General features: G+C 39.4%; 1 protein-coding gene across 1 annotated transcript in view; it reads right to left on the bottom strand.

Annotated features, from left to right (window-relative positions):
- Nucleotides 1–12,897, bottom strand: part of LOC120303866 (TRIO and F-actin binding protein) — a 67,595-nt gene that overhangs the window by 43,031 nt on the left and 11,667 nt on the right. The window contains exons 4-9 of the mRNA XM_039333748.1: nucleotides 11,685–11,811; nucleotides 10,438–10,612; nucleotides 7,366–7,753; nucleotides 6,598–6,730; nucleotides 2,753–4,147; nucleotides 1,912–1,989 (exon numbers count right to left, since the gene is read on the bottom strand). Coding sequence (XP_039189682.1) covers nucleotides 1,912–1,989; nucleotides 2,753–4,147; nucleotides 6,598–6,730; nucleotides 7,366–7,753; nucleotides 10,438–10,612; nucleotides 11,685–11,811 — 2,296 coding nt within the window. The remainder of the gene's footprint in view (nucleotides 1–1,911; nucleotides 1,990–2,752; nucleotides 4,148–6,597; nucleotides 6,731–7,365; nucleotides 7,754–10,437; nucleotides 10,613–11,684; nucleotides 11,812–12,897) is intronic.

The following is a 12,897-nucleotide window of genomic DNA, read 5'->3' as shown; positions in this document are numbered from 1 at the left end:
TATTCACAAAATACGAATTTTTCATTTTGAACATTCAAATTAAAATGCAATAATACGGGGTGAATTGCTTTATGAAGAAAAATGAGTCTACTAGCTTATCTATATTGCCCAACTCATTTGTATGTTATCTACTATTTATTAAAATATGCCAGGAGAAGTTGAAAAATCAACAGTTTTCTTGGGTAGCCATGGAGCATGACACCCAGGGCAGCTCTCTACCAGCTATACCAAATACTTTCCTCCACTCCACTCCCCCCCCCCCCAGAAATCATGCAATTCAGAATACTTAGATTAGGGGCCGGTTGTGTCATGGCGAAACTGCGCCCACCCCATTGCCGGCAATGAAAAAAAGTTGCAATACATCACAACACGTCACATGACGTGGCGAGTTTGACACCCCTGACTTGGAGAAATTCTTCATAGCTGGTATCTGTAAAAATGTAAATGGAGGCCTATTTTTACTGCAAAAGATTAACTGGATAATGGATTTTGCCTTTTAAAAAATTAAAGAGATTGTATATTTACAAACTCTCCTCAAATATGTATTTATCTTGTATTACAGAATATCTCTTCCCACTAGAGAAATATTTGCATATAGCTTTAGGTCATTTCAGTGTCATGGCTTCTAAATAGGGATTAATGGTTCTTTCAGGCTATTTACTTTGCTGCTGCCTCCCTTAAGGGTGTAACATGCTCAACAGTAGAGGCAGTGTCTGGAAGAGCAGATATACAGGTGTTAAGCTGGCCTAAAGCATGCAGGCAGATTCGTATCATTCACTTGCAGCTGCAATTCAAGCAGAGGCTTGCTCTAAAGATTGGGGGGGCAGGGATTGATGCAATGTCTACAGAAGAGGCCAGCTGGCCAGCCATCTCCACCTGAACAATAAATAATAGTCCCCAATGTTGTCTACATGCTCCTGCTATTCATGCACTACTTTTTAAATCAGGTTTTTCAAGTCCAGATTCAACACTGCACTGTTCCTGGACCCATAAATTCAGGCCAATTGGCAAGGGGGACCCTTCTCAGTCTTACAACCAAATATTAGGGGGACTGGATTTTTTTAAACTTAAAGGAACTATTATTTTTTAGCTCTGTGCATTTCATTTACTTGCAACTTACGACCATCTATTTGAAAACATCAAAATCTTCAGTGGGCTTGCATCAGTAGTATATTTCCCATGGCGAGATACAATAAGTCTTCATGTCAAGCCCCAACTCCTGATTTCATAGGTACTTCCATGTTTTCTTGATCACAATTCAGGAATGCATTTTTACAAATGCATTTATTTAAACTTGCCACCCCTAGTATTTCCTAGTGGTCGCTAAGTCTGCTATCAGTTTTGATATCAGTTGTGCTTGGCTGATCTCAGTACCACCAGTCCCTTAAGAAGAATTGCTCAGGGACAGAGTACCAACTTTAAAAGTATGAGGCACATAGCCAGTGACCCCTCCTGCAAAAAAATCTAGTGAAAAAAGATGGGAAACACCTCTGAAGAGCAATTCTCATCAGAATAGTATTTAACTAAATAGATCAGCAGACTGATCAGATATAAGGCAGTTGCCTTTATTCCTAGGAGAAGAAACAAATCTGCTTTTCAGATTCTTATAATTACAGTATTTGTCCAAGATATATTAACAGGTATCTGGAGATGCTAAGGATTGAATTTGCACCAAGTATGCACAGAAGAATTCTTTCCAAAGAAAAGTATAAGGTTTTTTTGAGGTGCCAATAGTAGGCAATGTTGAGCAGCTAAATCAAGAGTAGACAACCTATGGTCATACAGATATTCGGGACTTCATTTCCAATAGTTCCTTCCTTTTGAGCATGTTGACTGGAATTGAAGAAATCCAAAATTTAGAAGGACATCAAGTTGCATATACTTGAGCCAAAGAAGAAAGTTGTACTGTACCTTATGTTTCTTATTGGAGCCCAGATAAAGGATTTGACTTCTAGAGGAACAAGCACTGTGCCCTTCACCTTGCTGCTTCTACAAAGGAAAGTGCAGAAAGAAAAGTATATTTTAGGAGAATCGCCATTTCCCCATTAATGGGATAACGAAGAAATGCCTCAAAAAGCAAACATTACTTCTGTTCAGAAGCCAATGGATGTTTTTGTCAAGGATTTTTAAAAATTAAATAAGCAGTCACATGTCTTTATAAAACAGCAATTCTAAGCTATTTTAGTGTGCCTTACACAATATCAGTGTAAATATGTTATTTTACACCACAATGAAAACTTTTATATTCTACAGTATGTAGTACTGATTGCTTATAACAGCCCTTTCCTAATGCCTTTTCAACAGTTCAGATTTGTCCTACTGAATGAGTAACCCTTCATCTATATTAATATTGCATATGCAGATTGCAGTAATCATTTGTGGACATTTGGTTAGTTAAATAAACCATGGTTTTTAAAATCCTGAGAACCGACATTAGGGCCATGGAATCTTCCCACACATCTACCAGGATGTAGTAGCTACATTTTTCTATTTTTATATAATTCCACTCCTTGACTCAACTGCTCATACAATAGTGCAAATGACATATTTTACAGGGATACACACACATCATATGTACATACTGACTTAAAAATGAGACAATGTTGTTTCAGGAGTCAGAAAACAGGATTCTCTGACGCATGCCTGCTTATCCCCACTGCATTTTGAAGACCAGGCAGAAAACAGGAACAAAGAGAAAATATAGGATAACCTGAAAGCAATTTCTGGCAGGGTTTGTTTATCTCTTCCTTACCTGATAGAAAAGCTTTTCCTTATTATTTCCCAGATGCTTTTCTGCTGTTGAGGGACTGGGACTCCTCTGCCAGTTTATCCATTCATCCTCTGCCCATTTTATTGGAGCTCCTTGGTTTTTCCTGTTATCCACCAACTGTTGCTGCCCTGGCTTGGCAGAACGGAAGCACTCCCCTTGCCTTACCCACTCTTTTTCCAAGAATGCCACTGGATGTACCAGGCTCTGGGAGCTTTCTTGGATTCTTGGGCCAGTCTCTGGTTTGATGGAGTGTGCAAGAACTTCTTGGGCCATCCCTTTCTGTCCAAAAACTGTAGGGTCTGTGGGGCTAAAGGATGTGCAACAACCCTGCAAATCATTCTCCTTCTTAGGAGTGAAAGCAATTGAAGGGTCTCTTTTGCTCAGCCCATCACTTTTGGCACTGGCCCTTAAACGCCTGGCTTCCCTTTGACTTTTCCAGTTATTCTCTAGGTGCTGCTGTGAAGCAGCACAGCATCTTGTCTGTTCAAGGGATATTTGGCTACTTTCCATCAAACTCCCAGGACTTGGAGGATGTCTGAGCTCTCTCAAGCTGTTCCAATTGTCTTCTTTGCATCTCCATGGATCACAAGAATGTCTGATATCTCTTTTACTTCTACTAGCAGATATTCTAGGAGTAGAGTTATTCACAGACTCTGCACTAGGACCTTTCAAACTGATTCCCATTTGTTTCCTAGGATTAAAAGAATACTTTTTCACTTCTTGGGTTCCGCACTGATCATACCCACGCCTTGAACAAACCAATAGCTGTCCCCCTTTCCCTCTAGCTGCGATTTCATTTCTTGGGCCAACAGCACAAATAACTTCTTCGGAGTCTCTTATGTCCTTTCTTGGCTGGTCAACGGTACCTATAAGGAGCAAAGGTTTTCCTCGTGCCTTCCGGTCACTTTCTTTATATCTATCTAGTTGCCTTGTGAGCCTTCCTTGGTTCTTGTCCAAAGTCTTTGAAGGATTAGCAGTATGCAAGGTACTTGGACTGCTTTTCCATCTGGTATCTGTGCCATTCTTCCCAGGGCTCTTGTGATGCAAGATCTCCACTCGCCTCTTTTTATCACTATCCACTTGCCTCCCATGACTTGTAGGACAAAGGGCAACCCTCTCTGCACTGGAACTCAGACAGGACACAAGCTTCTCCAATTTCCGTCCTTCTCTCTCCATCTTCTGAGAGGATGAAGTTGCTGAATACAGAGGCATCCCTCTACTTTGAATTGCTCTCTCTGATTGCTGAGTTGGGCTCCTTAAGTGCAAGGATTCACCATGGCTCTGGCTACTAATCTTGAGTTGCTGTTCTGATCTTCCTATGCAAAGAGATTCTCTTGTCCTAGAATGTTCTGGTTCCCATGGAAATCTTTTCTTTACCTGTAGCAGGGAAGGGAAGAGAACAAATCATGCAATCCCATCTAGGTACCCATTGCAAACAGTTAAACTTAGTGGATTATTTTGGAAATTAGACATCCATCAGAAAAGTATCCCTCATGTTGAAATTTATAACTGTAGGAAATTCAATTTACTACAGTGTCTGATTTCCTCACATATCTTTTTAATTTTCAGTAATAAAAGAGCGTCCTACTACATCTCTCTCACTGTTGAATATTCAATACAAGCCAATATAGTTTGTTAAATAAAACAGAAACCCTTGTTTTCATTAGCAGGGGCCAAAATTGCTGCTTCATTCCACTTAATGGTAAAATCACCTTATTCAATCAGACTTTCTTGAACTTACCTAGATGCCTTTGGTGACACTGTGTATCCTCCACTGCCTTATGGTCAGTGCCAAGCAGAAATATTTAATTAAGGCAATATTTTAAAAAGAAATGTATGTTCTATGTTGCAAAAAAAGTGCTGCCATTGCTTTTAGAACAGGAAGGTTCAGTAGATATTGGGTAGCACTATAAATATCATTGATGCTTGTGATTGGAAGTGTTGGGATTTGGAGATAAGCAACTAGAAATCATCTATTTTTTAGGTATTACAAAAAGGAATAGTGGAGTTCTAGGGCTGTACGATTTAAGCAGATGGGTATTGCATATGTAGAAAAACATTCTACTACAAAGCTCAATAGCTCAAGATCAGTCTTTCCTAATCTAAGATCCTTCAAATTGGTTGGGATTGCAATTCCCATAATTCCACAAGCATATTGATTAGGAGTTCTGGGAACTACAATTTTAGCACATCTGGAAGCCAGAAACGTAGGTCAAACAAAATGATTAAAGATTATAATTTCTTGGATTTAGGAAAATCAATGATTACTAGTTGGATATTTTTCTAAGCCTTCTGAGATTTTCTTTGACCTTTTCCAATGTTTACAAGCCTGCTTTGTAGTCCAAGATGCTAAGAACTTTGTTCTATGTCAGTGGTGGCGAACCTATGGCATGTGTGCCAGAGGCGGCACTCAGAGCCCTCTCTGTTGGCACACATATCACCGCTGCCAGTAGGTCCATCAGGCCGCCACTGCCACACGGAGCAGGAGCCCCGCTCAGCACAAAGGAGGCAAAGCGCCCGACTAGCAAACTCGAGTAGAGGTGGTAGAGCAGAGGTCACCAACCATTTTCGATTGGTGGACTGGAAGAAAAGGGAGGGGGAAGCATTTTACACATGTGAATGCGCGCACGGGGCCACAGCATGCACGCACTGCAAATGAGGCGGGGCTAGTGCCTGCATGATACTCACTAGCTCTGCCCCATTCTTGCTTGGTGCAGTGCCTTGTATCTGCACCCCGCGGCACGGCAGTGACCGTGCAGCACCTTGCAGCACAGTGGCCCATTTTTGCAGCCCCGGTTTTTGTGTGCCAGAGGCAGCACTCAGAGGCACCTCTCTGCCCCCCCCCCGAGACCACAATGCTGATGCGGCCCTGGCACTTTGTGATAAATAAGTGGGTTTTGGGTTGCGATTTGGGCACTTGGTCTCTAAAAGGTTTGCCATCACTGTTCTATGTATGTGGCAAGGAGTTCTAAAAAAATAAATCCAAAACACTGAAGAGGCTAAATTTTGCAGTAGTAAGGGATTTGCAAAATACATGGAACATTCTCAATAGCCCAGAAATTTCACCTAGTGCAATTAAATAATCAGTATCAGGTTAACTGGTCAAGCAGGTTATTCTGAGCTTCTGATCTCTGATCTTCCCGTATCCTTGCTGCCCCCAGTGATTACTATCTGTATATTTAAAATAAACAACAAAAGATAAAAAGTAGAATCCTATATCATGTTGGTTCACACATAGTGACTATTTTTCAGACTTCATGTTCACATCTATTATTACAGGAACATGCATTCCCTGGGACTGGGCCACTGGCAGATACCACTAGCAGTTAAGGAAATTAAAATATAGGTTTCAACTATTTTTAGTTGCCATGCCCACACATAAAAAGTATTCTGCCATCTTTTGGCAAATGAAAAGGCAAAGCAGTTTCTTCCCAACACCACAATGCAAAGATATGTAAGGGACAAATCTGATATCCTTGCAAAGCTAGCACATCAAAGAGAGGATTAAATTGGTTTGCTTCTCCCTTGCACCATGGTGAATTTTGTGCAACCAGGAAGAGTTTGTGAGCACAGCATTTTCAAGCTAACAACTGTCTTATGTGCTTAGAAGGGGTACAATCTTCAGCTGCCGTGGACTGGTCTCTTCCTCAGTATTCTGCCCCATAGTTGAAAAAGCCAAAAGAGCAAGAGTTTCATTTTTCAAGGTTGACTATCACAGAAAGCAAGACAAATGAAGGGATGCAACACTGAAAATACATTTTTCTTTTCCCCTTCTATATTCAGCTGTTACATGAAACTGAAATTCTGTCTGTGGACCAGACACTCACTTCTCTGCACAGGGTGGGGCTCGACCGCCTTCTGACTAATCGCCCTTCCTTGGCCAGCTTCAAGGACTTACTGTCCAATCGTTCTAGGAGGCCCTCTTCCAGCGCTTGGAATACTTCCAGTGTCTCTGACTTCCTAACAACCAAAAAATAAAAAGACAGTCTTCAGAAACAACTGAAACAACCTGCAAAGGACTTCCACATTCAAATACAGGGATAATATGAACATATACACTCCAGGATATGTTTTAATATTAATATTTCCCAGTCTGGTAGCCTTGAGCCATGTTTGATCATAAAATCCATTATTCTCCCAAAGCCAAGTGAATGCTGGTACAATAGATATGTAAACTAGGCAGTCCTTGACTTACGATCAGAACTGAGCCCAGAATTTTGGTTAGAAGTCAAGTCACCACATGAGTAGACTCGATTTTATGACTATTTTTACAATGATTGTCAAGCGAGTCACTACAATTGGGAGAGGGGATAGTTCCACGTGACTTGTGCACAAATGGAGCAAACTTGTGCAGCTCCATTTGTGCAAGCAGCGAGCACATGTGCCTGCCACTTGCACAAGTGGAGCTGTGAGTGCATGCTCGCTCATCACTTCCATGGCCCAGTTCTAAATGTGCCGCAGACCCCTGCTCTAATGGGACCAAAAGGAATGTTCTCCATTTTATCATAGATGAATCTTTGTAGTAATATTGTTATCTAGTTCCAATGCTTGTGGCTGAGAAAGGTTGCAGTTTGGGATGCAACAGGATCTCTTACCTGCGTTCCTGCCCAAAAATCCGTTCCACCTCTGCTCGGCCTGGACTATGAGCACGGCTGTGATCTTTTTCAAAAGTATCCTGGTGGAGCCGTTTTGCCTTGGGTAAGTCAGCCAAGATTGTATAGTTCTGCCTTATAAGCCCACATCGGTCCTCACTGCTGCGACTCTTGTGCCAGTTCAGCTCTGAATCTCCCAAGCTGAGGGAGGAAGTAGTCCACCTGCTTGCTCCTGTGGCATTGATAGAGGCAGGCAACATGCTATGATTAGGACAGGAAGTGGAAGAGATCCAATTTGACTCTGATTTACAACACTCCAAAGAGAAATAGCCACTCTCAGCTTGATGCTTCCTCCTGCTGTCCCCACAATCCTGGCTCATAACCCTGGATTCTAGAAGGAAAAAAATGATATGACAAATTGTTCAAAAATGTACACATCCCTAGGAAAGAAACAGTTCAAAAATATCTCTGAACAGAGTTGCTTTTAAAACAGAATTGGGCAACAAAGACCCCAAAGGACTAACAAAAAGCATTCTATTCTGCCTTATTCTTTCTCGGAATCTTTCTATACATTGATGGAGTAGAGTTATTACAGAATTTCCAGACCAATTGTCCAGACATGTTGAATTACCAGTTTCTAAGCCTCAGCCAGTCTGCCCCTTGGCTATGCTGGCTAGTGAAAACATGAATTACAATCTAAATATGTAAGGGATGCCAGTTTGATGAAGGCTCTTGTATTATCAATTATGTTTGCTGGTGACCAAATTGACATAGCAAATCCTTTTGGCCAATAGAAAGCTTAATTTAAAAATGCTTACGAGACTAGGGAATTTAAAAACAACCTTTTGGCATTTGCATGGTGAGCAAAAAGAAAAGCCTTCAATCCCCATCTAATAATTTCAAGGTGGTTGAAAGGAATTGTGAGTGGATGAGGATAAAGATTGTTTTGACTGGTTGTAACTGCAGCTTGTCCACCACTGCTCAAGACAAAATAAGTCTTCATATTCAATGATGAGAGTAAGCTGAAAAACAGATTACCAAAAAGATTTCTACACTGAACTAAAGCAGCGTGCATTCCTTCATGAACCCCTCCCATGAATGGAGTCCAATCTCTAGCTCTGAGATATGATCTTCAGAATGCCAGTTTTCAAAGAAGGGAGAGAAGAAGTATTTCTAAGTCCTTGGCACAAACTTATTCACACACTGTATGGAAATATTACTGAATAAATAAATATTAGTATTTAGTAATACTAAAGGTTACTTAGAAATCCAACGAAGATGAGTCAAAGGGAAAGACTTTAGTGCCTAATACTGATTAATTTCCTTTTCTTCAGAAATTCTCCTGTTGTTGTTTTTTTGTCCTCTCTAGGAGGTCATTTCAAATTTGTAATCTGCTTCTTAATATTACTTTCTTTTGCGGCTTCTGAGTGAGGATCTATGAAAGGATAGATGTTCCTGTGAGTGAGGACAACACCATGGCAAAGAGATTGGCAGCCAGGTTGAAAGTTCTGGTCAACAAAATTTTCCTCGGAGAAGAGATCGTCCACTTGTGTTCTAGCAAAAGAGGCTACAGGAATTAAGCTTGTTGTGGTCAATCATGGGTTGAGTAGCTTGGAAGTAGAGGAGTTACCACTGCACTCAAAAACACTGTGCAACTCTTATGGACACTGGACCTGCCAAAGACCCATTAAAAAAAACCACTTTCAGATATAATTAATTTATGTCTTAAGAGAGATTTTCCAAGCAACAAGAAAAAATAAGGACACTCATTCAGTTGCCTTCTTTTTGAAATTAAGAGGAAAAAAACCCTAATTTTGACTTAAAAGCAAAAAACAAGATTACTATTTAAGTTTTAAATAGGTAAAGGGGACAATAGTTTTAGAAAACAGAAGAATTGTCTTTGAAGTCTCTTTAAAAATAGTAAAATTAACTAGACAACTAGACTGAAGCTTCATGGGAATATTGATTATTTATTAAGGAAATTAGACACTTGATGGATTTTACAAAATAAGAAGGTAATTATAATATGAGCCAGATTGTGTGATTGTAGCTATGGAGAGTTAATTAGGACTAAAGTGTTAAAGACAGAGAAAAGCAAAACAGGAAGTCATCAGAGGGAACAACAATTACTCACCAAATTAAGCTTCTACAGAGATGGTTATCTATGTTAACAATGAGAAAGATGGAAATAAAGATGAATTATGCAAAACAAAAAAAGCTGAATCTGCAAGTATATTGCAGAAATGGGTGGCATATGTTGTGAAAAGAAAAATAAAGTAATACTAAAGTTACAAGAAGGAAATACTGTAATAACAGATAATGCAAATATGCAGAATGTTTCCCCAGTATTGTTTTACTCTATATAAAAGTCAAGAAAAACATACTAAAACAAGGAAGGCAGCTGGCCCAAATGGTTTGCTGGCCTCTTATTATAAATGTTTTGAGGATGAATGTTTACAACATTTACAACAAACAAGGAATATTATTCTACAGAATGGAAAGATTCCTGACAGATGGAAAGAGGCCAACATAACATTATAGGTTATAGAAAAAAGAGGATTATGATGTAATTTTACAGAGAAGTTTGATTAGAATTGTATGTATGACTGCCAAGAGGACGATCAGAAGCCTTTTCATGTTTTCTGTTCTACTCTGTTCTTTTTCTTTTTTATATCTTTTTTCTTATGTTAATCATATCTTTTTCTTTAAAAAAGAAATGTATATAAAATATTTTAATAAAAAACATTTTAAAAAGTATTATTTCCTTTTGCCCTTACATCCACCTCTAACCTGTCTAAAACTTTCAGGTTCTTTGAAACCTAGATAAGGCTTTCCCAAACCGCCAAACAGAGTTGAAATCTAGTATAACAGAAAGGTATGTGAACTGAAGACTAATACATCTGGAAGACACCATTTAGGGAAGATTGATATAAACGGTGAGAGAGAAAATAATTTTTAGTTTACTTAGAATACAGATTTGTTTTCCTTAGTGGAGCACTAAAATCTCTTTTTAATGAGGAGATTATTTTCTAAAAACAAGATCTACAGAAAGTTGTTGGTGATAGGAAAACATACCAGGTTTCAGACAACTCCAGGACACTGTTCTTCTACAGGATGTTGCCTCAGCCCATCTGTGCCAATCAGGGTGCAAGTTTTCAGATTGTACCTTTTTCTTCAGACTTGCAAGCTGTAGTGAGTTTTCTTTTTCAGACTCCAGAATGTTGCTGAGCAGTCTAGTCATTTCCTGGTCCTAAGAGAATAAGAATTAACATGTCACTAAAAAGTCCCTACAACAAAGCAGATTTATTCATGTACTTATTATTTCATATGGTGAGAATGCTTTCATACGGTAAGAACTTCAAATAGTGAAGTTGAAGGTAAGTGAAGGAATATTAAAATACAGGTAGTCCTCAATTTACAACTGTTCATTTAGTGACTGTTCGAAGTTACAACAGCACCAATAAAAGTGACTTATGAGCATTTTTCACACTTACAACCATTGCAGCATCCCATGATCACGTGATCAAAATTCAGATGCTTGTCAACTGACTCATATCCTGGAGTCATGTAACCACCTTTTGTAACCTTCTGACAAGCAAGTCAAAGGGGGAAGCCAGATTCACTTACTAACTGCAGTGATTCACTAAACAACTGTGGCAAGAATGGTCCTAAAATGGGGCAAAACTCACTCAACAAATGTCTCAGCAACAGAAAGTTGGGCTCGATTGTGGCCGTAAGTTGCAGACTACCTGTACTGATATTTTGCTTGTGGAATGCATGTACAACTCGTTCAATGTTTATGTGAAAACTGCATCAGGGTCTGACTATTGGAAGAATGCTATTTTGATTCTTTTGTAGAAAGAGTGGAGGGAACATCTACCAGGGTCTGGTTTGTTAACTGTGCCTGCAAACATTATTTTGGCAGAATCCTGAATGGAAGGTTTCCAGAAGAGTCGATGAGCAAATTTTGGGAAGCGCCATATAGCTCTGTACCAGCAGAGAATGTGCAGACTAGACCTATTCCCTTCAGGTTGCTAAAAAAAATGGAGGAATGCATAAAGTTCATTGTACATTTATTGATTTAGAGCAGTGTTTCCCAAACTTGACAATTTTAAGGCATGTGGACTTCAACTCCCAGAATTCCACAGCCAGCGTTGCTGGCTGTGGAATTCTGGGAGTTGAAGTCCTCATGCCTTAAAATTGTCAAGTTTGGGAAACACTGATTTAGAGAATGTGTGATAAAAAGAATAATGTTAAGCATGGAATATTTTGTACGCATATGGAAGAGTTATTGTTTAAGCAGATAGGAGAATTGATCTCACCTCACTAAGCGTGGCATTGCCATCTGCATCAGTGCTGAGGATATTGCTGGCATCAGGGCATGTATTTGCTGCTTCAGATTCTTCGTTGCTGCAGTTGAGCTGAGTGTGATCCAAGCTTTCCTGCCGGCTGTGGGGCAAGCAGAAGTCAAACAACTGAGAACCACCAACATTTCAGGTACAACTGTAATGTTAAGAGCTATGCCTATAATAGAAGGCTCAGCTTTGCTTAAAATAAATCATGTAAAGGTGGTCAAAATCAACAGTTATGCCAATTGGTTAAAGTGAATCTTCAGATTTGTTTTTATTTGGTGCTGACTTTACTGACTTAAACCTGTGTCACATGAGGCTGATTTCCAAGAATTTGGAAATTTATCTACTCATTCTGCCAAGTGAAATGCTGTAATTTTGCTCTGATGTTCTGCTCCTCTATTGTCATCGGTCTACTGTAAGAACCAAAAATGAATGTACTAATTTCACTGCACTACTCATAATTGTCTAAAGTAAGAAGGCTGGATGTCTCCTATCAGCCAAGAAAGATGTAAGGTTGCAGTTTAAGTGGGAGAAACTCTATGTAGAATCCAGCCAGCAATGGATTTTACTACTCTGATATACTTCCATACAAATAATTCCTTTACTAGCACCGTTCTCTGATCATTCTAAGACTGAAATACTAGGTTTTATCTTTGTTTATATCCCGCCTTTATTATTTTTACAAATAACTCAAGGCGGTAAACATATCCAACACATTTTTCCTCCTCCTATTTTCCCCACAACAACAACTGTGTGAGGTGAGTTGGGCTGAAAAAGAGATTTCCTAAATCAGGGGTGTCAAACTGCCAGCCCGCGGGCCGGTTTCATCATACTGAAGCCGCACCCACACCATTGCCGGCAATGCAAAAAGAGTCGTGATATGTCACGACACGTTACGTGACGTGGCAAGTTTGACATCCGTGTCCCAAATGTTTTAGCTTCCTGGAAATTTGGATGAAGTAAGGGACCTATACTGTACATCAACAAATAGTCATCTCTTAAAAATATTTACAAGTCTTTCAATTAAAATAACATTGAAAAGAATGTTTGTGTACAATATGAACAGCCAATTAAATGGATCATACAGTTCAATTACATGACTATTAATAAAAAACTTTGAAATTAACATATCATACATTAAAAGAACCACTTGCAACATTTTTTCTTTATGGTTAACATGCAA

Source organism: Crotalus tigris, unplaced genomic scaffold (genome assembly GCF_016545835.1).
Source record: "Crotalus tigris isolate CLP2741 ecotype Arizona unplaced genomic scaffold, ASM1654583v1 scf7180000024506.7606697, whole genome shotgun sequence".
Lineage (NCBI taxonomy): Eukaryota > Metazoa > Chordata > Lepidosauria > Squamata > Viperidae > Crotalus > Crotalus tigris.
This window is presented reverse-complemented; position numbering and strand designations above follow the sequence as displayed.